The 26,630-nt window shown below is 45.9% G+C and overlaps 1 protein-coding gene across 1 annotated transcript in view; it reads left to right on the top strand.

Moving 5' to 3' along the window:
* The window catches only part of LOC105908703 (CLIP-associating protein 1-like), a 111,608-nt gene that overhangs the window by 65,950 nt on the left and 19,028 nt on the right, over positions 1 to 26,630 (top strand). The window contains exons 9-17 of the mRNA XM_031577652.2: positions 14,042 to 14,182; positions 16,345 to 16,421; positions 17,092 to 17,184; positions 17,855 to 18,000; positions 19,313 to 19,448; positions 19,976 to 20,046; positions 20,401 to 20,460; positions 21,378 to 21,455; positions 21,889 to 22,056. Of these exons, the coding sequence (XP_031433512.1) occupies positions 14,042 to 14,182; positions 16,345 to 16,421; positions 17,092 to 17,184; positions 17,855 to 18,000; positions 19,313 to 19,448; positions 19,976 to 20,046; positions 20,401 to 20,460; positions 21,378 to 21,455; positions 21,889 to 22,056 (970 nt within the window). The remainder of the gene's footprint in view (positions 1 to 14,041; positions 14,183 to 16,344; positions 16,422 to 17,091; positions 17,185 to 17,854; positions 18,001 to 19,312; positions 19,449 to 19,975; positions 20,047 to 20,400; positions 20,461 to 21,377; positions 21,456 to 21,888; positions 22,057 to 26,630) is intronic.

Raw genomic sequence — 26,630 nt, 5'->3', positions numbered from 1 at the left:
ATTTCAACGCCGCTCTCTCACAGCGGGTGATTCAGTCTATAGGGAGCGTCCAGAACGCCTCTCTCTCACAGCGGGTGATTTGTCTGATGAGGGGAGAGTTTTCAGTGTTTTCGCTGGCTTTATCTCTGTCCTGGATAAAAACTTCAAAACCTTTTTTTTTTTGGAGATGAGAGCTGGGATTGGGGCTGGTATGTGCTTGTTATGTTTACCAGGAGATGGGCAGGAGTAGGTGGATGGTAGCCTTTTCTTATGTCTTTCGCATCTCATATCTTTAATGCCTCCTTCCAAAGACACACTTACACTTGCACTCTCTCTCACACACACACACACAGACACACACACACACAGACACAGAGACACACAGACACAGACACACACAGGCACACACAGACACAGAGTCCCGGACAACAGGACTTCAGACTTTTTGATGAGCTGGAGAGAAGAGGTGGGATGCGACCGCAGGTCGGATTTGAAACCCGGGACCCCGTTGACTTTCAAGCCCGTATATGGTACGGGGCTGCTGCTTGCGCCAGCCCCCCAGGACTTTGGACTTTAATGTGACGGATTTGATGATGTTGGGTTGTAAAGTCCTTTGCAAATAAACACAGTGTGTGCTGCATTCCATACATCTTTAAAATATAGTTTTGACTGACGTTTTTATTGCTCAGCCTTTAATTTGCAGTAATTACTTTTATTTTCGATAAGTCGCCCAACTGACGCTTTTTTTGATGGACCCCAACAGCCTCGAGTAATAAGTGTAAAAAGTGAGCCTACTGTATACAAATAAACTTGGTATTAAAATGAACATGGCTTCAGTGTAACAAGTAATCTATATGCTAGGTAACGACAAAGGCGTTCAAAAACAACAGAAAGTCATAGTTTACGACAGTGTTCCCAACTAGCTGCATCCAGGGTCCAGCTGAGCTAGGCTTGCTTTCAACTACATTTAAGTTCCCTGTTATAGGCTAACTTTGGCAAAAACTTAACCTTATCCCATGGAATTTTTCTCTCCATCTCTTTCTCTCTATATCCGTCTCTTTCCCTACCTCTCTGTCATATGTCTGTGAGGGAAAGGGTGGTGTGATGTTGAGCTCCACCAGACTCCCCTCTACATGTCCTGTGTGACGATCTCCAGACAGCTCCAGCAAAGGGCTCCTCTCATCTTCATCTTCAGTTGCACTGCTTTGCTTCTCCTCTCCCTCCTTCCCCTTCCTCTCCCTCTCCTCTCCATTGTTCTTCTCTCTTTCCTCTCCTATCTATCCCTCTCCCTCTCACTCTTCTTTCTCTCTATCTCTCTCCTGTTTCTCTTCTCTCTCTTCTTGTCTGATGTCCAACTCCAGTCTCAGTCTCACTGCCTCACCAAAGCCCTGCCTCTACTCTTCTCTCTCCTCTCTCCCTTTTCATCTCCTCTGTCTTTTTTATCTCTCTTCTCCACTGTCCCTCCTCACCACCACTCTTCTCTTCTCTTCTCTTATCCCACTCCCCTTTTCTGCCCTCCTCTCTCCTCCTTTCCTCTTCACCTCTACTCTTCTCTTAACCCACTCCTCTTTTCTCCTCTTCTGTCTTCTCCTCTCCTCTCTCCCCCCCCCTGCCTGTGTAATGGAGTGTTGTAATGGAGCTGTTCTAATTAGCCAGCGCTGTGGTAGTTGCAGCCATAGTGCCACTGTGCAGTTTCTTCCCCGACGAAAACAATCAGTCGGGGGGGGGGGGGGGGGCAGCTCCTCCACAGGCACATGTGTGTGTGTGTGTGCTATGTACAGCGTGTGCTTGGGGTGTATATATATGTATATATACATATAGGGGTGTGTATATATATATATATATATATAGGTTCTGTGCATCAAAACACAATTTTGACTTTCTCATAGTTTATTCATTGTCATCAAAGTTCTCCATTTTGGCCCTTCGTAGCGCAGCTATTCTGGTAAGAACTCAACACTAAATCCATTTCAGCCATCTTTGGAGGCTAATTAGCCCCGCTATAGAGGCTGCTGGCTGTGGAGCGAGGGTGTCGGCGCGGAAGGCTCCGGACCCTGCAGTGGCCTACTTCAGGAGACCACCCATGTGACGTAAATATGCTTCAGTCTATAGGGAGCGTCAAGAACGCAGCGGGTGATTTGTCTGATGAGGGGAGAGTGTTCAGTGTTTTCGCTGGCTTTATCTCTGTCCTGGATAAAAACTTCATCAGAAGTTTATAAAGGGGGGCTGGGGGGGGGGGGGGGCAGTAACAGAGAGGGAGACAGGGAGCAGGGAGGGGGAGGCTGTTTTTAATTTTTTTAGATGAGATTGGGGCTGGTATGTGCTTGTTATGTTCACAAGGAGATGGGCAGGAGTAGGTGCATGGTAGCCTTTTCTCATGTCTTTCACATCTCATATCTTTAATGCCTCCCTCCAAAGACACTTACACTTGCACTCTCTCTCACACACACAGACACACACTCAGACACACACTCAGACACACACTCAGACACACACACAGACACACACAGAGTCCCGGAAAAGAGGACTTCAGACTTTTTGATGAGCTGGAGAGTGGGATCGGGAAATGACCGCAGGTCGGATTTGAAACCCGGGTCCCCGTTGGCGTTCAAGCCCGTATTTGGTATACCCACTCCTCTGCTTGCGCCACAGCTCCCCAGGACTTTGGATTTTCATTTGACTGATTTGATGATGTTGGGTTGCAAAGTCCTTTGCCAATAAACACAGTGTGTGCTGCATTCCATACATCTTTAAAATATAGTTTTGACTGACGTTTTTATTGCTCAGCCTTTAATTTGCAGTAATTCCTTTTATTTTCGATAAGTCGCCCAACTGACGCTTTTTCTGATGGACCCCAACAGCCTCGAGTAATAAGTGTAAAAAGTGAGCCTACTGTATACAAATAAACTTGGTATTAAAATGAACATGGCTTCAGTGTAACAAGTAATCAATATGCTAGGTAATGCAAAGACGTTCAAAAACAACAGAAAGTCATAGGTTTACGTTTCTGGCAGACAATGGGCCTCATTCTCGAACATTTTCTGAAGTTTCTTCTGAAATGTTTCTTACGGACTTCGGAAAAACAACGTAAGAAAAACATATCCGCCGGATTCATGAACGCCTGAAAATGTGTTATTACGCAGCAGAAGTGTTCTGAGCTGTGCTCCCCCGGAAGAGGTTTCTTACATTGAAAGCGCGTTCTCGTGCACCTGAATTTGCATACATACACGCCCTGACAGCTCCTTATAAGGGCACGCAACCGTTGTGACGTGTGCTGACGGAATCGACCGAATCTACATGAAAGCAACTCGTAAACGAGTCATGTCAAAGCGGAAAGCGAGCACCGGTCGAGTAAACGCAGATCTATCTTCACCGGTGCAGAGGTGGAGGTACTGTTGCAGGATGTAGATGTGTCCATTCTATTCCACATTGGCTATATCAACAGAGAGGGAGGCAGGGGGGGGGGGGGCTGTTTTTTTGTTTTGTTATGTTTACCAGGAGATGGACAGGAGTAGGTGGATGGTAGCCTTTTCTCATGTCTTTCACATCTCATATCTTTAATGCCTCCCTCCAAAGACACACTCACACACCACACACACTTGCACTCTCTCTCACACACACAGACACACACAGACACACACAGACACACACAGACACACACAGACACACACAGACACACAAAGACACACAAAGACACACACAGACACACACAGACACAGACACAGACACAGACAGACACACACAGACACACATAGACACAGACACAGACAGACACACAGAGTCCCGGACAAGAGGACTTCAGACTTTTTGATGAGCTGGAGAGTGGGATCGGGAAATGACCGCAGGTCGGATTTGAAACCCGGGTCCTCGTTGGCGTTCAAGCCCGTATTTGGTATACCCACTCCTCTGCTTGCGCCACAGCTCCCCAGGACTTTGGATTTTCATTTGACTGATTTGATGATGTTGGGTTGCAAAGTCCTTTGCAAATAAACACAGTGTGTGCTGCATTCCATACATCTTTAAAATATACTTTTGAAGGATGTTTTTATTGCTCAGCCTTTAATTTGCAGTAATTACTTTTATTTTCGATAAGTCGCCCAACTGACGCTTTTTCTGATGGACCCCAACAGCCTTGAGTAATAAGTGTAAAAAGTGAGCCTACTGTATACAAATAAACTTGGTATTAAAATGAACATGGATTCAGTGTCACAAGTAATCAATATACTAGGTAACGACAAAGGCGTTCAAAAATAACAGAAAGTCATAGTTTACGTTTCTGCCAGACAGTGTTCCCAACTAGCTGCATCCAGGGTCCAGCTGAGCTAGGCTTGCTTTCAACTACATTTAAGTTCCCTGTTATAGGCTAACTTTGGCAAAAAAAAATTGTCACAATTTCTAAAATTCCCAATCTTAACTTCCCATGGAAAGTTTCCAGAAAGTTTCCGGAAATTTACCGGAAATGTTCCGCCCCTTTGCAACCCTAGCTCTATATCTTTCTCTCAATCTCTCTGTGTTCTCTCCATCTCTTTCTCTACCTCTCTGTCATATGTCTGTGAGGGAAAGGGTGGTGTGATGTTGAGCTCCACCAGACTCCCCTCTACATGTCCTGTGTGATGATCTCCAGACAGCTCCAGCAAAGGGCTCCTCTCATCTTCATCTTCAGTTGCACTGCTTTGCTTCTTCTCTCCCTCCTTCCTCTTCCCACACGCTGTACAAAGCACACACACACACATGTGCCTGTGGAGGAGCTGGCTCCTGTGCTGGGGTGGAGGAAAGCCCCGTGGCCTACACCAAGCCTCTCAACACCAGGGAGGTCCCCCCCCCTCCCCCTGATTGTTTTTGTCGGGGAAGAAACTGCACAGTGGCACTATGGCTGCAACTACCACAGCGCTGGCTAATTAGAACAGCTCCATTACAACACTCCATTACACAGGCAGGGGGGGGGGGGGAGGAGGAGGAGGAGGAGAGGAGAGGAGAAGACAGAAGAGGAGAAAAGAGGAGTGGGTTAAGAGAAGAGAAGAGGTGAAGAGGGGAGGGGAGAGGAGAAGAGAGGAGAGGAGAACAGAGGGAGAAGGAAAGAAGTGAGAAGGGCAGAAAAGAGGAGTGGGATAAAAAAACAAGAATATATGGGTGTATATATAGACATATAATAGTACAGATAATGAGTGAACTGACACCTGCTTAACTGGTGAAATGGTAGCTGTAGATGTGGAAATACTGGCTGATTAAAAAAGGAATGAGTATATAGAGATGCTGATTCATTAAAAACACATCACTGTATGTAGAGATGCTGAGTCATTAAAAAGGTATCACTGTATGTAGAGATGCTGAGTCATTAAAAAGGCATCATTGTATAGAGATGCTGATTCATTAAAAAGGCATCAGTGGAGATAGTGTTTTGAAAACTGTGCTATCTGAATGGCACTGTGCTTGTGGTGAAGAAGCTAAAAGAAACCTGGTTAGAACTAGAGAGGTGTTTACAGTTGTTTACAGGTGGCTGCTCGTTCTCAGTGTCAGTGTCGTTCTCAGTGCCGTTCTCAGTGTCAGTGTCAGGAGTTGATAGTGAATGGGCTTTGTGCCCTTGAAACGCTGGCTGCACTTGAAAGGCACATATAGCAGTCTACAGTGAGGGCAGTGCTGGGAGTGTCATTGATGCAGTTAAACCCAGAGAGGATGCCCTCAGTGGTGTCTCTCATGCGGATGCTAGGTTTGTTAGCGTGAGAGCTCAATCGCATTTCCATCGCAAGTTGAACCGCGCCAATCTGCGCCGCACGGCACTCATTCTGGACCTTCTGCTGCGCAGGGCCAAACAGCACCGGTTAAAAAGTCTCATTTTTACCACAGAGAGCGTGTTTAGGCAGACATTGAATTGCATATTGTGACAGGTGGTCTAAACTCGATAAATTCCATGGTTAAATAACATTGTCATCCGTAGAACTAGCAAGCTGGCCCGCATAGAATTAGAGACAGCTATAATTAATGTTTTTAATTAATGGATTCAGGCTTAGATATAAAGGAATCAACTTATCTATAATACTATATAATACTATAATGTAATACTTAAGCACTGACCCAAAAGCGAGTAGACCTTAATGTATGGAAATGCAAATCCAGGCTGCGCTTGGTTGACTGGTTAAGCTAAGGTAAGCTGCGACGCCATTTAAATTTTTTTCTATCCTCCCTCTGTGGAGAATAGCACAAAACAGAGTGGTGTATTTCAACCTCTCATCAGTCTTCAATTACACAGAACTCTACTCAGCTTTCCTCCTTCTTTCCTCTCTTCTCCTCTTCCTCCTCCTCAGGCTTATCATTTCATTTTGATGTTCAGCTGCAAGAGAGAACAAGAGAGAAAGATGAGAAAATGGGGGGAGGAAAGAGACGGAGAGAGTAGGATAAAAGAGAAATGATAGAGGCCTGACCCGGTGTGCTGGAACGGGGAGTGCAGATGAGAGAGGGAGTGACAGAGAGAGAGAGAGAGAGAGAGAGAGAGAGGGAGAGGGAGAGGGAGAGAGGGGGAAGAGAGAGGGAGAGAGAAGGAGATAGCGAGAGAGAGCGAGAGCGGATCAAAGTTAGTATTGACATGGAGAGAGGAGCGGACACTGTGCTTTATATTTCACTTGATAGGTTTATGAAGTCTAGTACAGGCAACAGACCAAACCTGAGAAACTTCCAGAAACTTCTAGCCATCGAAAGTACCCAGAGGTCAGAAGTACTTCATAAAAACTCATTCTTCAGAGGCAGTGTTATTTCATGAAGAATGTTCTTTTGCTTGCCTCTGTGTCTGCCCTCCTGACACTCACACAGACGCACACACAGACGCGAGCACACACACACACACACACACACACGCACGCACGCACACACAAACACACACACTCACGCACGCACACACAAACACAGACACACACACACGCACGCACACACAAACACACACACACACGCACACACAAACACACACACACAGAGGGAGAGCGAGAGAGAGAGTATCAGCAGATCTTATTGTTCACATTTGTCATGGAGAAAAGAGGCCAAGCGTATCTTGGAGCGCTGTGGACGGGATCAGCTATAACAGCTGGGGAGCGAGCAAGTCTGCGGTCAGAGGAAATTTGTCCCCTGTCATCCTCCGTAGCCGGTGGTGGTGGGGAGCGCCAGTTCATATAAGTGTCATCGCTCGGAATTAAGCCTCCTGCTCAGTGTCTGAAGACAGCTCGCCAAGACTTAAACCTCACTGAAGCCATCGCCGCCAGCTTCTCCAGCGCTCAGCCACACACACACACACACACACACACACACACACACACACAGGATATTACTTTTCTCCACACAGCTTCCTGGATCCCCACCAGCAGGCCGGGCCTCTGCTGACCTCTTGCTATTTGCCTCCAGCTCTGCTTGCTCAACGGTGTGTGTGTGTGTGTGTGTGTGTGTGTGTGTGTGTGTGTGTGTGTGTGTGTGTGTGTGTGTGTGTGTGTGTGTGTGTGTGTGTGTGTGTGTGTGTGTGTGTGTGTGTGTGTGTGTGTATGTATTGTTTCTCTTTTGCATCTCAATATATGAAGTGCTGGTAGAAAGTGTGGGCACATGTGTGGAGGTGCGGAGCCCTGTGCTACTGTTGCTATAACAAAGCATTGTCTGTGTTTCCGTGGCGACGGAGTTTGTTTGATCAGACGCAGGCCTGCGTGTGCTGAGAGAGCAGTGGTGCTTATGTCACTGTTGGCGGAGAGCTGCGCTTTTGGCTCACGTGCCTGTCTGATCACCATGACGAACGTTTAACACACACGCACACATTTTTTTTTTCATTGTGTTTCTCTCTCTCTCTCAATTACTGGCATGTTAATATATTCATTCATTCATTCCTTCATTTTTTTTTTATTATTTCCTTTAATATTACAAAACAGACACACACACACACACACACACGTACACACACACACACACACACAGACACACACACACGCATGGCTTCTGTTCTTAGAAGGATACTCCAGTTCTTAGCTGTTCCTTCAGCCTCCCAGACGCCTACATGCCTCTCTTCACTGGCTTTTGTGTTGCATTGCTCGCTTAATCCAAACCAAACCTTCCCCCAAAAAGCATGTGGGTTGTTGTCCAATCAGGTTAGGAGAACAGGTTCGGTCTAAAAGACCAACCAATCACCTCATGCCTTTCGTGGTTTATCCAATAACAACCCCCGAAAAATCCCACGGCAACAGAGACGTGCGGGCACCCTACTTCAGCTGTTCAGGAGAGCTATTGAGACACGGGAGGGAGGGGGGGTTGGGAATAGGGGGGTTGTTTCCATCAAATCCATGTTGTGTTCCTCCTCACAATATAATCCCATTCCAATAATTCCTGTAGGATTTGGTCAGGGAGAGTATTGCGCTTAATGCTTCTGCCGCACTGCTCCGGTTTAGTGCTCGGCGTCACATGAAACGCTCAGGAGAGGGGCATTCACAGAGCTCGCCCTTCATGAGGGGATTTCAGCATGAATCGGCATTCGCTCCCAAAGTTATTTATTTAGTATGTATGTATGTATGTATGTATGTGTCGTTTGTATTCCCTGAAAATAGCTTCTTTATGAAGATTAACTGTTGTCACAGTGGCCATATTTAAAATATTTAAAATTTAAAGTCTTGGAAAAGGTTTTAATACCTCTTGTGGTGCAGCTCTGCCGGTAACAGCATAAATAAATAGATAAATAAATACCGAAAGAAAGAAATAAGGACAGAAGACTGATGTGTCAGGGGAACCAGCATTCATTCACCCTGGGTGGATAAAAAAAAAAAAAAACTCAGAGCTGGAGCTTGTGAAAATCCCAGAGCATAAATCTGTGCTGAGGGGATTATAAATGATGCCACGCTCACATAGGGATTCCGTGCAGAGGGAGACGAGCTCTCACCAGTCAGGGTTCTCTTCCGTCATGCTTATTTCTGTATTCATTACTTTCTTTCTCACTTGCTCTTTCTTTCTGTTTCTTTATTTCACTCTCGTTCTCTTTGCTCTTGTTCTCTGTCTCTCTTCTTGCTCTCACCCTCTCTCTGTCTCTCTTGGTTTCTCCACTCTCCTCTCTGGCTGCTTTCTATGGGCCGTGAGGTCTGTGCACTGGTACACAGTGCCCCCATGTGGACAGAGGTTGTCGCTGCAACCACACTATTAGTTGAGCTAAGCTTGTGCAGCTCCTCTGTCTGAAATGTTTGAGCTTTTTCTAAATGACAGCATTAGTGCTAAAATGATTATTTATAGTATTACCAAAAGGCATTATGAAGTATTGATATGAGTGTAGCGTAGCTTAGTGTGTCCTCCACCATTGCCTTCAGAGAGAGAGAGAGAGAGAGAGCGCGCTCGCGGTTAGTGCTGTGCCTTGGTGGAAGGCAGGAAGATGTGGTGCCTTCTTGGAAAATCATAACGCATTGGCTGTTACATGCTTGCTTTGTCCTTCTGTCTTTCCTGTTTTCTCTTTCTCCTGCTCCATCGCTGCAGTCTTGGCCTTTCTCTTTTTGTCTCTCTTTCTCTCTATCTATTTCTGTTGCTCCATCTATTTAAAATCTGTCCATAGATTGTGCCTGCATGCTCCACATACTCTCGGCATCCTCTCGCAGGTGGCTTCTGTTCCTTCGGCTCTGATATGATGTGTGACAGATGAGCGCAGCTGTGCTGGTCGGCGCGTCTGAAACCCAGATCTGCGGAGGTGCAGAATTAAGACATTAGATTTGATTGCATCGTTATTAGACTATTTCATTTGGCCGATTATTGCTCTTCATAGAAATCCTAAAAGCGAGGACTAAAATGAAATATAAAATGAAAACCCCAAATGCCCAGGTTGTGAGGGTCCAGTTCTAAGCCTTATTTCCACAGTGGTGACTTCCCTGCCCTGCCTCTCAAACAGTCCTTCAGTGGTGGTGTGCTGTTGCACTCCCTCAACTTCTACCAGCAGGGGGAACCGCTGAGAGCTAGGGGAAGTTAAAGGGAGGAAACGCATCCCCAGCTGATGACTGAAGGGGTGTGTGCTGATCTTAGAGGGTGACACAGAGAGGCTGATCTTAGAGGCTGATCTTAGAGGCTGACAGAGAGGCTGATCTTAGAGGCTGATCTTAGAGGTTGACACAGAGAGGGCTGGGTGAGGTTATATGTGTCAGTCTGCTTTGAGCTGCTAACAGGCTGTGTGAGGTTTCAGGTTTCAGACATTGTCCTGACACCGTGTGTGGCTGTGTAGGTACTGATACACAGGCACTTAAGCAAACTCACACACACACACACACACACACACACACACACTGTCAAACACAGAACTGCCGACACGCATCCACAGGCAAAGTCCACACACAGATGTACATCCATCCATAGCCACAGAACAGACAGACACAAGGAGGGGCAGAGGTGGGGATGGGTGTTGGCATGATGTCATGGTACAGGCAGATTGTGTGTGTGTGTGTGTGTGTGTGTCTGTGTGTGTCTGTGTGTGTCTGTGTGTGTCTGTGTGTGTGTGTGTGTGTGTGTGTGTGTGTGTGTGTGTGTGTGTGTGTGTCTGTGTGTCATCAGTATGGAACAAATCACTCTGATTTTCCTAAATTAAATGATGAGGGTGCAGCACAGTGCAAAGCTCAGAAAAGTGAGAGAGCGTGTGAGTCACACACACACACACACACACACACACACACACACACACACACACACACACACACACACACAGACATGGCATACATCCCTGATATCAGTATATCGTGTCTGCGTGGTGCTTGTCCTTCAGTAAGCGCATATTAATCGCTCTAGTCTGGCATTTGTGTCTGTGTGTGATTGAGCACCGCCCCAAATGATTCAATCAGCGCAACAAATGCATGCGAGCGAACACACGCCCTTTACCTTAGGTGTCACAGCTAATGGGCTCTGATTTGCGCATTTGAGCTCTGTGTGTGTGTGTGTGTGTGTGTGTGTGTGTGTGTGTGTGTGTGTGTGTGTGTCCTATCCAGTTCTTCCCTGTATCCTTTTCCATGCTGAAGCCAAACCCCATTAATTCTGACTGTGGCCAGTGTGAGGTTGGCACGAGCATAGATCACAGTGATGTACGGTGGCAAAGGGGTTTTGGAGATGGATGCAGGGTGTGTGATGGATGTGATTGTGTGTGTGTGTGTGGTGGAGAGGAATGGATCACTGCACTTGCCGTCCTTTCACTCTGAGGTTTTTATTTATGTTTTTATTTATGTTTTAATTTTTTTTTGGTTGGTGGTCGAGTGATAAGTGAGGCTAGTTTTGGACAGTTTATGAAAAGTAATTTATTTTCTCCATCTCTCTCTCCCCTTCACTCTCTCTCTCTCTCTCTCTCCTTCTCCATCTCTCTCTCTCTCTCTCTCTCTCTCTCCCATTCTCTCTCTCTCTCTCCTTGTCAGCCCTAGTTCTTCAGCTCCTCGTCTTTGTCTTCCCCTTTTCTTTAGGCTACTGTGTATCCCTCTTCCATTTTGTCTTCATTTCTCTCTAGTTTCTCTAAACTTTCTCTCTCCCTCCATTTCTCTCTCTCCATCTCTCTACCTCTCCCTCTCTCTCTCTCCCTCCATCTCCCTCTTTCCATCTCCCTCCCTCTCTCTCTCCATCTCTCTCTCCCTCTCTCTCTCCCTCCATCTCCCTCCCTCTCTCTCTCCCTCCATCTCTCTGGTGCTGTAGGGCTCCCATGTCTAGATGATCTCCCACCGGCCCGTAGAAGGAGCCCAGTGTAAATCAGAGTGACAGTGCCTCACAGGAGGAACCCTTTTCTCCTCCTCCTCTTCCTCATCATCCTCATCCTCATCCTCCTCCTCCTCCTCCTCCTCCTCCTCCTCCTCCTCTCTCGCTCTCTTGAAGGCACCTGAAGGCCTCTCGCTGCTGCCTGCCATCTAAAGACCCCTGCTTTCATTTCAGATGATATAGTTTGAGGGGGGAAATGGTTCTGTAGTGTTATATCATCATATCATGTTTGGAAAGTTCCACTTTATGGAAGTAGCCTGAGGTGCAATGTGATTGGTTAGTCATTTATCAGTCCAGTATGTTTTGTGATATGAAGCGCATGGACCCTTTGGTCGGTCAGCAGACATTCTTTTCTACTTTAAACTGCCTGAGACATTCTGCCTAGGTGTGTGTGTGTGTGTGTGCACTGATTTAAGTTCTTCTCTATGAGGAGAGGTGATCCGTGGCAGATGCCGTTATTGTATATAACAGTCCTGTTCTCGTGTGTGGGCACGTTCTTATGAGGAAGGAGGGTTGAGGTGCAGGGAGCCGTGTCACTGTGATGAGCTCCAGTGTATAATAGTGTCAGATACAGATGACATCACTGTTGGGTTAGCAGTCCCTTAGGATCAGTGAAATTCCCAGGCATCTCCTGCTCGTCCTCCGGGTGATGATGACTGTTCAGGCACACCACACTCATACACATACACATACACATACACATACACATACACATACACACACTCACACACACACTCTCACACACACACACACACACACACACACACACACACACACACACACACACTCCGGAGGCAGTTACATAGATTGACGGCTCACCTCAGGATATGCTCCAGAGAGTACTTTGTTTGGCTAAAAATCGGCTCCCTCCCTCCCTCCCTCGCTCGCCATGTTCACAGTCACACACACGCACAGGCACATACACACACACAGACACACGCACGGCAGCTGTGGCAGTATTGGTGTCACGGCTGGGCGAGTGAGGCAGAGAGCATGCTGAGGAAGCTGGTGTGCAGGAAGATCTGTGCCCGTAAGACGCTAACGTGATATTCTCCTTCTCCTCCTCCTCCTACTCTTGTTTTGTCCTTTCCTGCCTCTTTTCTCCTCCTTTCTCTTTACTCTGTCTCCCTTTCTCCTTCTCTTTCCCTGTCGTTCTTTCCCTCCTTTCTTTCTGCCTAATCCTTTTTCAGATTCTCCCTCTCTTTCTCTCCCTCTCTTTCATTCTCTTTCTCTCCCTCTATTAGTCACGCTTTCTCAGTTTTCCCCAAATCTACCTCAACTCCTTGAGGTTTCTCTCTGCACCCTTTCTCCCTCTCCTCCCAACTTCTCCTCTCCTCCTCCCAACTTCTCCTCCTCCTCCTCCTCCTCCTCCTCCTCCTCCATGCTGAGAGAGGGGTCCGCTGTAGCTCTCAGTATTTCCCATGATGCCAGTTGTAGCTGTAATGGCGTATGTGTGGTTGTTTGTGCTGAGAACGTCGTAAATCTGAAATATGTGCTCCTTCCATTGTGCTGATTCTGATTGCATTGTATTTATTACACACTTGAGAGCGGATCGGTACAGGATTGCCATTGTGGAAAGCTTGGGAAAGTATTTTATTGAGGATGTCTGTGTGCATTGTCTGACTGTTCCTCTTGTTTAATGTTTTTGCTATTTTGTTGGTTATACAACACTGGTCAGTCTAATGGGCTAATCCACGGTTAGCCTATAGGAGGGCACTAACAGGCAGGACACCCATTAGCAATCAATAGTCTCTGTAGCGGACACGGGACAGACATGGGTCTTTGTCTTCTTCTTCAAAACTGCCGACAGGAAAGGATCCGTACATGGCTGGCCACTTGTTTGTCTGTTTGTTCATTTAGTGTACACCAATTATGTTTTTAAAGAGTCAAGTGCGTTGTCTGTAGTTTTGTATGGATGGTATCATTCTCGTCAGAAATGGGCAAATTTCATACTGTCTTCACGCGTATCCCAGGGGATCTTCAATATCATATCTGAGTAGTCATTCTTGCTTTTACTATAAAACACCACCTCAAAAGTGTTTGAGTGTGAAAGAAAAAACGAAATGACTGCTGAAGCACTGTGCTGTGATTGGCTCAAATCCGAGGGAGCCCAGCGACGAATGAAAAAGAAACTAGGCACCTTGACATCATAGAAAAGTGCTGCTGTCATAATGACTGCATGTGGTTGCATTGAGTGTGTGTGGACACAGTGTTAAGTGTGTGTGGACGCAGTGTTAAGTGTGTGTGGACGCAGTGTTAAGTGTGTGTGGACGCAGTGTTAAGTGTGTGTGGACGCAGTGTTAAGTGTGTGTGGACGTAGTGTTAAGTGTGTGTTGTTTTCTGTCTCCTGCAGATAAGAACTTTGAGGATGAAGACTCTGTGGACGGGGGCCGGTCCTCCTCCTCTTCCTCCTCCAGAGCCCCGCCCAGTGGCCGGAGAGGCGGGGCCGTGGGCTCCATGCGAAGGCCCAGCTCTGCGTCGTCTAAGGCTCCAGGTAAGACCCCATCACAGTTCTCTTCATCCTCGTTTAGTTCCCGTCACTGTTCTTCAGTTCTCTTCATCCTCGTTTAGTTCCCGTCACTGTTCTTCAGTTCTCTTCATCCTCGTTTAGTTCCCGTCTCCGTTCTTCAGTTCCCATCACTCCGGGATAGTCTTTGCCTACCAACCCAAGCCTGTGGCATGAAAAACCCTCAAACTTAGTCTTTGTCTACCAACCCAAGCTTAGCTGAGCTGGGAAAGAACAGGAAGTCTAGTCATGTCATTGGTGCATAATTAAATTAGTGCTAAGAAATCTGACCACATTCATTGTAATGTTGGTGGTTCATTGTAATGTGAGGTTCCTGGCACTCAACTGTAGCCATCTTCAAATCTCTGGCTCTGTAGGGGGTTAATCTTTGTCGATTACCAGTTCAAGATCAACAATTCAGTGTTGATGTGCTACTGTTCAAAAACGAATCTCTAGAAGCAGATTTTATGTCACGCAGCTTCATGACCGGGAAAAGAAATGACTGCAGGAACAAAAAAAAAAGTTTAAAAAGGGAGTTAGATACACTGCCAACCCATTGCATGCTTCTTTCTCTCTCTCTCTCTCTCTCTCTCTCTTTATCACTCGCTCTCTATCTCTTTGATTTTCTCTCTTTTTTTTCTCTCTCTCGCTCTCTTTCTCTCTCTCTCTCTCTTTATCACTCTCTCTCTATCTCTCTGATTTTCTCTCTTTTTTTCTCTCTCTCTCTCTCTCTCTCTATCTCTATCTCTGTCTCTCTCTCTCTTTCTTTCTCTCTCTCTCTCTCTCTCTCTCTCTCGCTCTCCCTCTCTCTCCACTAAAGCCACTAGCTGAATTGCATGCATAGCTCTTATCTTGCTGAGAGCATGTGTCCGTGCACTGAGTGACCTTTGGGTGAATGGGAATTATCGATGGACTGAGGTCAACAGAGGTCTTCCCATGAGCACTCAGTGGTCATCTCTGTGACGTTACGTAACTAGGGATATGTCAGTGGGCAGCCTGTTGTGTGCAAAGCACGCTGGGATTGAAATAGAATCAGTATAAAAGACACGCACGGAAGAGGGTGTGTGTGTGTGTGTGTGGGGGGGGGCAAGTAGGCAACAGTGTTTTTTGTAATGAGGTTTAAAATAAGAAGGGTGTATTTAAAGAATATTCAAAGGGCCTCCTGTAAACTGAATTCAATTGAGTTAGCTAAATTACCCATGACGGATTGAGTGTGGATTTGAAGTCGATTAGCGCTGCACTTTGTGTCGAGGGTCAAACAATATCAAGTCAAAATGCCAATTAAAAAGTGTCAGCTGTAACGTATTTTCTGAGAAATTATCTTTTAAAGGGGTTTGTGTGAAATAAGCCTGCAGGTATCCACCACACAGAGGGAACCATGAGGTGGCTCTCTTAATGGCTTGTAGTTTTCATAGCGCAAAGATACTTTATGATGTAACAAGTCTAGGTTAGCCTTGGGGCAGGATAAATGTATGATTGCTTAGCGTGTATAAATCCTCAGACTTTAGTGCACAGTCAGGGTCAAAGGGCATAGCATAGCTAAAGGACAAGTGCACAATTATGCTTCTGACTTGTTCTACTTTTGTGTAATTGCTTTTCCCCAAAAGCATTCCGCAGCATAGCTAAAAAGCTAAAAAACTAAAAAACATAAGTGATACAAACACTTTTATCTCTGTTCTGTTAATGTATGAAAAGACATGGACTTCCCTGAGCCACTATTGGTGCAGATGTAATGCCTTTTTTGTGTGTCTGTGTCTTTCTGTGTTTTTCTGTGTATGTCTGTCTGTCTGTGTGTGTGTTTGTTTGCGTGTGTGCGTATGCGCGTGTGCGCGTCTGTGTGTGTGCGTGTGTGCGTGTGTGTGTGTGTGTGTGTGTGTGCGTGTGCGCGTCTGTGTGTGTGCGCGTCTGTGTGTGTGCGTGTGTGTGTGTGTGTGTGTGTGTGCGTGTGCGCGTCTGTGTGTGTGTGTGAGTGCGTGTGTGGGTGCGTTTCTGTGTGTGTGTGTATGTCTGTCGGTGTGTGTGTTTGTTTGCGTGTGTGCGTATGCGCGTGTGCGCGTCTGTGTGTGTGTGTGTGTGCGTGTGTGCGTGCGTGTGTGCGTGTGTGTGTGTGTGTGTGTGTGTGTGTGTGTGTGCATATGTGCGTCCAGCAGGGAAAGAGGGAGCGAGTGCAGGAGCATTAGACGAGGATGACTTCATGAAGGCCTTTGAGGACGTGCCCAGTGTAAAGGTACAGCTGCACTAGTCACAGCACTGCTCACTCACTCACCTACACTTCAGCCTGGACTCGTTCTTTCTTTTTCTTTCTTTTTATCTCTCTCTCTTTCTTTTGCTTTCCTCTGTCTCTCCATCATTCTCTGTTTCATATGTTCGTTATCTCTTTCTCTAAGCATACTGAGCTTTAGGTGAATGCAGTATTCCAATATTGTTAACACCTGTTATGTAACCAGAAATGTCTTCACTCTCCTCCTTTCTGTCTCTCTCTATCTCTCTCTCCCTCCCTTTCTACCCTTCTCTCTCTCTCTTACCCCTCTCTCTATCTCCATCTATCCTCTCTCTCTCCATCTATCTCTCTCTTTCTCTCTCCTCCCACTCTTCCCCTCTCTCTACCTCTCCCTCTCTCTCCCCCCCCTCTCCTCTCTCTCTCATCTTCTCTCTCTCTCTCTCTCTCTCCCTCCCACTCCCACTCTTCCCCTCTCTCTACCTCTCCCTCTCCCTCCCTCTCTCCCTCTCCATCTCTCTCTCTCTCTCCTTCTCTCCCTCCCTCTCTACCTCTCCCTCTCTCTCCCTCCCTCTCTCTCCATCTATCCCTCTCTCTCTCTCCATATCTCTCTCTCTCTCTCTCCGTCCCACTCTTCCCCTTTCTCTCTCTCTCTCTCTCTCTCTCGCTCTCTCTGCAGGTCCACTCCAACCGAGAGCTGGAGGACTCTTTGGGGAAGATCAGGGAGATTCTGTCTGATGACAAGCATGACTGGGAGCACAGAGTCACTGCGGTAAGTCACTGACCCCACACACTCACACACCCCACACATTCACTGACCACACACACTCACACACTCACTGACCCCACACACTCACACACCCCACACATTCACTGACCCCACACACTCACACACTCACTGACTCCACACACTCACTGCACAGACATCCACATCTCCTTACTACATTTATTTAACAATGACGGATGTTAATGAACACTTATGTCTGTATGAAGCACATTTGGTTCCCCAGATTGTACCTGTTGACTAAAGACATATTCTATTGGTTCCCCAGATTGTGCCTGTTGACTAAAGACATATTCTATTGGTTCCCCAGATTGTGCCTGTTGACTAAAGACATATTCTATTGGTTCCCCAGATTGTGCCTGTTGACGAAAGACATATTCTATTGGTTCTCCATATTGTACCTGTTGACGAAAGACATATTCTATTGGTTCCCCATATTGTACCTGTTGACAAAAGACATATTCTATTGGTTCCCCATATTGTACCTGTTGACGAAAGACATATTCTATTGGTTCTCAGCGCCTCTCTGCCTCCTCCTATCAGAACACATTTGTTGAGCCTTGAGCACTAGAACTAGAGAAAGGAAAAAGTATTTTTGAAGTAACTTTAAGAGTAGCTCAGATCTCATGTGTGTTGTTTCTCTCCTGGTCCTCCTCAGCTGAAGAAGTTTCGCTCCCTGCTGCTAGGGGGCGCTGTTGAGCACGATGCCTTCTCCCAGCAGCTGCGCCTGATGGAGCCCGCCTTCAAGCTCTCGGCCAAAGACCTGCGCTCACAGGTGGTGCGAGAGGCCTGCATAACGCTAGGGTAAGAGGACATCACACACACACACACACACACACACACACACACATATACACACATACACACACATACACACACATACACACAGACACACACATACACAAACACACCCACATATACACAAACACACCCACATATACACAAACACACCCACATATACACAAACACACACACACACACACACACACACACACACACACACACACACACACACACACACACCACACACACACACACACACACACACACACACACACACATACACACACATACACACAGACACACACACACACACACACACACAAATACACGCACACACACAAATGCAGAGCTTTACTGGTGCGCGTGTCTGGCTCCAAAGTGAAATCTGTAATCCTTAACTGAAGTAGGAGGCACGTCAGGAAACAGCCGCTGTGAAACACGCTCCATCACTTTGTTTTTTTTTCGAACGTGAGTGTAGATTTCCGCTGCGGATCGGTTCCATCTATGTGTTCCGCCACACACATATCTCACCAGGCAAACACACACACTCTCTCACACACACACACACACACATACACACATATCTCACCAGGCGGCCTCGCTGAAATATTAACGACAGAACCTTCTCGGCACGGAGCATTAATCGAAACGCCCGGGCCATGCTTCACGCAAGGGTTTAGACGTTCTGTTGGGTCCGTAATGCGGTTCTAATGAGGTGGAACCGGCACGGGCAGATCGTGGAGTAGAACTTCACTCATCAACCCCAGAGATTTTGATGAATATGTAACGAGACTCCATACTTTGCTCTGACGGTCTACCATAAGCCCTTCTGACTGACTATAAATCGCCTTCATCTCCCCACTTGGCTGCCAGCGCCTGGCTGTCGGTGGGTTTAAAACGTTCCTCACAGGATGAGTTACTCTCCGGCGCAGAAGGCTCATGCGTCATGTCACGCCACGCCTCACAAGCATCCAGTGTTAAATGTCACGAACATGAACGATATAAAAAGATGTAGTGGGCCCTCAAAGTGAATCATGTTACATACATCATACACTTAGTCATTTCTCCGCAGATGTTTCATTTCATTTGAATGTATTTTGCTGCACATTAAGTGTTGAGAGGCCACAGACTTTGTCAGGCGTCCACACACACTATCAGTGCCTCCGCCTCGGGTCCTCTCTGGTGCTACTGTCTTACTGGGGACCCAAGTGAGACACGCACTGTTGTCATTTTTAATGATGTTTGCCCTGTGTGTGTGTGTGTGTGTGTGTGTGTGTGTTTGTGTGTGTTTGTGTGTGTGTGTATATGTGTGTGTCACTTTCCCTTTCTTTAGACACCTGTCCTTCCTGCTCGGGAACAAGTTTGACCACACCGCTGAGTGCATCATGCCCATCTTGCTCAACCTGGTGCCCAACAGCGCCAAGGTCATGGCTACGTCAGGGGTGGCTGTCATCCGTCTCATCCTCAGGGTGAGTGCCGCTCTTCGGCTCCCCCTGCTGAGTGCAGATGAACATTACACCCAAGGGTTGGGCTGGATGTGAATGAATGTGGATTGCAATGGAATTTAATTTTTTCTTTTTTTTTCACACACAGTACTGTGCAAAGATTTTAGGAATTTTCTTACTTACTTTTTTGTATGCACTTTGTATGTTGTTAATTGATAAGTAATATATATTCATGTCATTTTGAAAGCATCCTCACTTTACAGCATTGTATCCAACGTCCCTAAATCTTTTGCATAGGACAGCATGTTCTTTTAATATTTTCTATGGCAGATATTACCTCTAGTTCTCTAGTAATTTATCTTAACAATGAAAAAACACCATGAAAATGTTATTACATTTCTGAAGACATAATTTTTTCCTCAGAGAGTGTATTGGTGCAGTATGGTCTCCTCTATAGATTAATGTCCTCTACAGATTAATGTCCTCTATAGATTCATGTCCTCTACAGATTAATGTAGTATACATTGACTGACCGTGTCTCCCTCTTGCAGCACACCCACTATCCCCGCCTCATCCCCATCATCACAAGCAACTGCACGTCCAAATCGGTGGCGGTCAGGAGGTAAGATGGGATCAGTCTCACACAGCTCAGATACCTCTCAGTCTCACATACAGTTCAGACACCTCTCAGTCACACACAGCTCAGATACCTCTCAGTCTCACACAGCTCAGATACCTCTCAGTCTCACACACAGCTCAGATACCTCTCAGTCTCACACAGCACAGCTCAGATACCTCTTAGTCTCACGCAGATTAGATCAGATACCTCTCAGTCTCACACAGCACAGATACCTCTCAGTCTCACACAGCTCTCCCACTGCACATGAGCTGCACAGGAACAGCAGATATGTGTTGTTGCTTTGGTGTGTTGGATGAAACTGATTATGTGTTTTTTTTCCCCCTCTCTCCCGGTTAGACGTTGTTATGAGTTCTTAGACCTGATGTTGACAGATTGGCAGTCGAACACACTGGAGAAGTGAGTCTGAAAGCCCATCTCTCTCTCTCTCTCTCTTTTTTTCTCTCTCTCTCTCTCTCTCTCACACACACACACACACACACACACACAACACACACACTTCAGAATACAAGTGATCACACACACACACACACACATACTCACACTCTACACATGTACACTCACACACATATTTCAGGGTCTAACAAAGCCCTTATTGGTAACACAACCAGGTAGTGTTCCCAGACATCCTAACATCTTCCGTTTAATGTATTTAGGGAGACATTATTACACATGATCATGCTCATGTTCACATACACGGACAAGAATCTCCCTCTCACACACACACACAACACACACACACACACTTACACACACACACACCACACACACACACCCACAATTTCACATTAGTGAACATTTTGGTAACGTGAGGGGTTCGCTCGACTGGGACTATCGATGAGCAGTCCCCCCTCATGAGGTGGGTGGGGTGTGTGGGGGATGTATTGATGAGCAACCGTCCGTTTGCCCATGGAGATGTACCACCCCCCCCCCCCCCAGAGCCCTTTAAAAAGGAGCGTAGTGCTCCCTTCTCCTCCTCTTCTCTCCTCCTCTTCTCTCTAGCTTCTCCTGTGGGTTTGCCTGGGGTCTGCAGAGAGCTGCCATTAAACCCAGGGGGAGGAGTTGGATCAGGACAGGCAGAGTCTCTGGACTCACTTCCACCTTCTTGTTAGTCAGATTGACTTAAGTCCATTTTTTAGTTTGGGGCATTATTAGAGTCTATAATTGGGTTCAGCCTTGGAATGCACAGGTTTATTGACTGACAGAGACGCACAGTGAAGAGGCGACCACTGCGTAGTGTGTGTGTGTGTGTGAGTGTGAGTGTTGTGTGGTGTGTGGAGTTGTCCTGTGATCGGCCATGTTTCCCTACTACCCAGACACGTGGCCGTCCTCTCTGAGACCATCAGGAAGGGCATCCACGACGCCGACTCTGAGGCTCGCTCCATCGCCAGGAAGTAAGAACCAGCCCACACCTTCTCTCTCTCTCTCTTTTTCTCTCTCTCTCTCTCTCTCTCTCTCTCTTTCTCTATCTCTCCTCTCTCTCTCTCTCTCTTCTCTCTCTCTCTCTCTCTCTCTCTCGTTCTCTCTCCCTGTCGCTCCTCGCTCTCTCTGAAGTACTGTTACTTCACATTCCTAACCTTTGTGTGTGTGTGTGTAGATGTGTAGATTATTCTTGAGTTAGGATTAAAGTTAGACTGAGGTTGTCTTGTCAGACTGAGACTGGCAAGGTCTTCTTCTTGTTCGTTTTCCTTTTTTAGACTTTTTTGCGTTTAACCTGTTGACTTATCTAATGACACTCTGTCTCTTTCACTCTGTTTCACTCTTTCTCTCTCTCTCTCTCTCTCTCTCTCTCTCTCTCTTTCTCTCTCTCTTTTGCTGTCTTTCTAGGTGTTATTGGAATTTCCATGGCCATTATGGTCGGGAGGCGGAGCATCTGTACCAGGCTCTGGAGTCGTCCTATCAGAAGGCTCTGCAGTCTCACCTGAAGGGCTCTGACAGCGTCATGTCCCTCCCACAATCCGACCGCTCTTCCTCCAGCTCTCAGGAGAGCCTCAAGTAAGAAAACACACACACACACACACACACACACACACACACACATACATACATAAGTACACACTCACACACACATGTTCACACACACACAGGCTCACACACACACACACACACACACATGTTCACACACATACAGGCATGCATGTGCATATGCAAACACACACACATGCACCCAGATAAATGCCACAGGCACACATATACACACACACACACACACACACACACATTAAGTGTCTGTAAAATCTGTAAAAGATGTATACAGTAGGTTACCCACTCACACATGGGATAGTCTCCTCCACCTACATCCCTGCATCACCCACTCACACATGGATAGTCTCCTCCACCTACATCCCCTGCTTCACCCATTCACACATGGGATAGTCTGTGTGGGAAAACTCTTGTTCAGCCTATTTACTCTGAGGGATCAATCTGTCTGATTCTATCTATTATAGATCAGTGCCTTGATATGTGGGCCTTCTGCAGTGTTTGATGTGCTGTTTTCAGCCCCATTAAGAGGCATAATACACGCTGCTAAAGACTTCAACATTGACTTTGTGGCTTCTGCCAATAAGTTTTCCTTGGAATGATGGTTTTCCGATCGCAGTGTGTGAGGATGCGTGGCGACGGGAGCTCAGGCCGCCTGTTCGCTGACTCGTAATCATATTTGGCTCACGTTAGCGTGTCACAACCAGCAGATCCTGATTGAATTTTTATAACATAACGACCCCCCTGTCGGAGGTCAAGACCAGTGATGTCATCACAAAAACAGCATCTGCTAGGCGTCTCCTTCAGAGGCGAGTGACCTCATGTTTCTCTTTACGTGTGTTTGGCTTTGGTGAAGGCATTTATTGCCTCGACCCAGGGGGGCCTAGTCCTTGACCTGGGGAGGTTCATTCCTGTGGTATTGAGCAGTGCTCTCAAACTAATGGCCTCCTATTGATCATACAGTTAGGACATCAGAATGGATTGATAAGATATGGTATTGTTAGGGTTATAGTGTGTATATATAGTGTGTAGTGTATACACTATATAGTGTATATATGTATAATAGCAATTGCAAATGACTATTACTACTTTTAAATGAACTTCATCGGCTACTCTACTGCAGGATTTTAAGATCTGATTCATGTCCATTAATGAGGATTTTGAGGGAATTAATAAGCTTTACTAGAGTAGTCTGTGATAATAATCGCAGACAGTGCATAAGTGTCCTTATAGTACATACTAGAGAGTAAAGAGTACTAGAGCAGTCTGTTGTAATAATCACAGACCGCGGATAAGTGTCCTTATAGTACATACTAGAGAGTAAAGAGTACTAGAGCAGTCTGTTGTAATAATCACAGACCGCGGATAAGTGTCCTTATAGTACATACTAGAGAGTAAAGAGTACTAGAGCAGTCTGTTGTAATAATCACAGACCGTGGATAAGTGTTCTCACACCACAGCGTCATAAAGTGTGTTTCTTTTTAAATGGCACCAGGTCTTCCCTGTCAGTTTGAAGCAGCTGTGAAGCTTTTGGCAGATCTGCGTTTCCAGCCGTCTGTTTTGTCTTGAATGATTTGGCTCTGGCAGATCTGTGTTTCCAGCCGTCTGTTTTGTCTTTCATTTTTTGGCTCTGGCATGCCTGTCTCTTTCAATCTGTCCATCAGAGGACTCCCTCTGTCAGGAGGTTTCGTGTGAAGCAGAAGGAATTATACATGTCATCACATCAGTAGCTTTTAGGCTCCCCTCTCTGGGGGCAGAAAGCGCTGGTGACCTCTGTGACCTGGAAGCGTAACCGACCTGTCACATACGTTGCCGCTTGCTGCTGCCCATTTCACTGTCTCTCTCAGGAGTGAGTGAGTGACAGATGAGGCCTTCTTAGACACCGGCTGGCCCAGCCACATATCCACAGGGTTTTTAAAATCCCATTTTCCATTCCTGGAAATGTAATGAAATTCAGTAAAAATTCATTGAAAGTTTTGGAAAAGTCATGAAGTTTGATGAAGTTAATTATTTTAAATACTTTGAATGTTTCATGTGCGTATTTCTGATGCAGTTTTCACTTGAATTGACATAGCCTAACTAGCCTATTCGAAAAGGGAAACGGTTGTTTCATTTTCATTTAATAATAAGGCCCAACCTGAGGTGTAAACTACACAGTAGTGTACTTGTGTCTTGTGAAAGGTCATGGATATGTAATGAAAGGTCCTTGAAGTCCTTGAAAAGTTTAGAAATGTTGTCAATTAAAAAGGGTGGGAAGCCTGTATTGTTAGATTTAGGCATTTTCATAACTTCACATAATCTAATTACATCTCAACAAGCTAATGCAAATTAGTTTTCATAGCACCAGACTAGTGTCATCGAGGTGGCCCCTGGCCTTTTGTCTATGTTGATGAGCCATCAGACATGGTTCCTGGCTTTTGTGTGCCTTGGAGCTAGAAACATTAGCTGGCTTTTGTCTACAGCCACGACAGGATGGTCAAGGCCACAAGGCATTAGCATCTATATGGCCATACCTGACCATAGCCCTCTGACCTCCAGACACACCCATCCCCTCCCCTTTACACCTCATGTTAATTCTGCAATATAAAATGTCTGTACTTTCTGTAATGTTGGAGAAGATGAAGCAAGGAGAACAAGCCGTGAGCAGACGTGCCTAGTGCATGCTCGTGCTGCGCCGAGCTGACCGTGGCTAGTGACTGAATAAAACACATTCTTTCGCTAAGCCGTCTTCTACAAGTCTGTTATTCCTGAACAAGCTAACTTGAACCAAGCGTGGGCATCCGACGAATTCGACGGAGGACAGCGAGATCTTTCATTTGGCGTTTCCACCCAGTTTCAAGAAGTTCAAAGGACAAATACGGTGAGAGAATATTTGTATTTTTTTACTTCGCTGAAAAAAAGAACAGAAAGTTGCTGTGTAAGAATTTAGAGCCAGTTAGCAGGAATACGAATGTAAAGCTGGGCCTACAGTGATTCTGTTTTTCCGAGACAGATCAATTGTGTGTACGTGTTACGATTCCACAATCGTAAGCATTTTGAGCATTCCTTGTTGAATTGTATTGTTTAAGGTATCTATTATTAGTAATATTACCTTTTCGGAAAACCATACATAACGGTGTAGGCTGTGAACAAACGTTTGATAAATTACTTGGGACTGAGGTCCGAATGGAAATAATTCCAGTGTTGAATTTTTACAGGGTGAAAGACGATTTCAAAAGTCGCATTATAAACTGACCGAGCGTTGACTGCGGGAAGGATTTTTGTTTGATAATTATATCGATGGCTTTTGCGCACAGAAGTGGCATAGCAAGGTAGTAATTTATCAGAGTGGGCGATTTGATTTGCTGTCCGGGTAAACTGTAATAATTGCAATAAATTGGATGGGTTATAGTAAGGTGAGTTGCGTTGCATAGGTAATTTTGACCATAGCGTTTCGTTTTGAATTGCCGTCAAAGGGATTTAAACTCGTAGTTCCAGCTGACCGTTGTCCGAGAGCCTATGAGCTCGTTGAAGTGAAGAACTTCTGTTTTATTTAGTTATTAGGGATTTGGTGTTTGATTTAAAACTAAAATAAGCAAGCGACCAGTTGTTGGCATAGTTTTACTCGAAGGTATTTGTGGCAACATCTGTGAAGAGAGAGAGCATTTAAACTCGTCTGATATAAAGATGTTTAGGAAGAATTTGAAACAGGCTAAAAATATCCCAACCACTGAGAAGGGTGGTTTAGGAGTCCCGGAGGTGGACGAGGCAACCATGATTGAGACAATCCAAGGCTTGTTGAATAGTAGTCTTAAACTGGATGAGACCGAAAGGAAAATTGAGTTTAAGTATAATATTGAACATGATTTATGGTGTCTAGACGACGTCAAACGCTTGTTTTGGAAAACTCATGCGTGTGAAAGAGAAAATCCCACTTTCTCTTGTCACACTAAATCAGTTAATGCGTCGTCAGAGGGAACATCAGAATGCAGAATCAGAGAGGAATTCTGAGATTGGAGAGAGATAAAGTTTCGTCTCTTGAAAGTGTATTGGCTAAGTTGAAGGCAGAGCTAGCCACTCTGAAAGGACAAAGTGACGAATCCGGAACAATGCCGATGTTAATTACTGAGTGTGAGCCAGAGAACCTGAGTGTAGACTCAGATGTTAATGATGGAACTATAAGGTTGAGATCGCTAACAGCTCGGTGTGCTGATAGACATGTGAGGCATTCTTCTAGATTTCAACATCCCAAACCCAGATGTGGGTCCAGAAGGAAAACAAATGATGTATGCCGTAAATGTGGGGATTATGGCCATTGGGCAAGAGAATGCAGGTCTCAGGGCAGAGGCAGACATGCTGCTTATTTTAAATATAACAAGGAAGGAGATCATGAAAGCATGTTCTGTAAGGTTTTGAAATTTAAGGTAAATGTTAGGCCAGTTGAGAGTCAGTGCGGTACAAAATTGACGAGAGCAGTGCAGAGAGCCAGAGTGGTGTGCAGACATCCAGAGCCACGTGATGGGGAACGTACTTTGTGTGAGAAACCACAAAAAGTATTGTCATTCCCTTCTGCTGCTGCAGTCATGGTACATGGAGAACTGACGGCACCC

Source organism: Clupea harengus, chromosome 2 (assembly GCF_900700415.2).
Source record: "Clupea harengus chromosome 2, Ch_v2.0.2, whole genome shotgun sequence".
NCBI lineage: Eukaryota > Metazoa > Chordata > Actinopteri > Clupeiformes > Clupeidae > Clupea > Clupea harengus.
The sequence above is the reverse complement of the archived record's forward strand: the minus strand, read 5'-3'. Positions and strand labels throughout refer to the sequence as shown.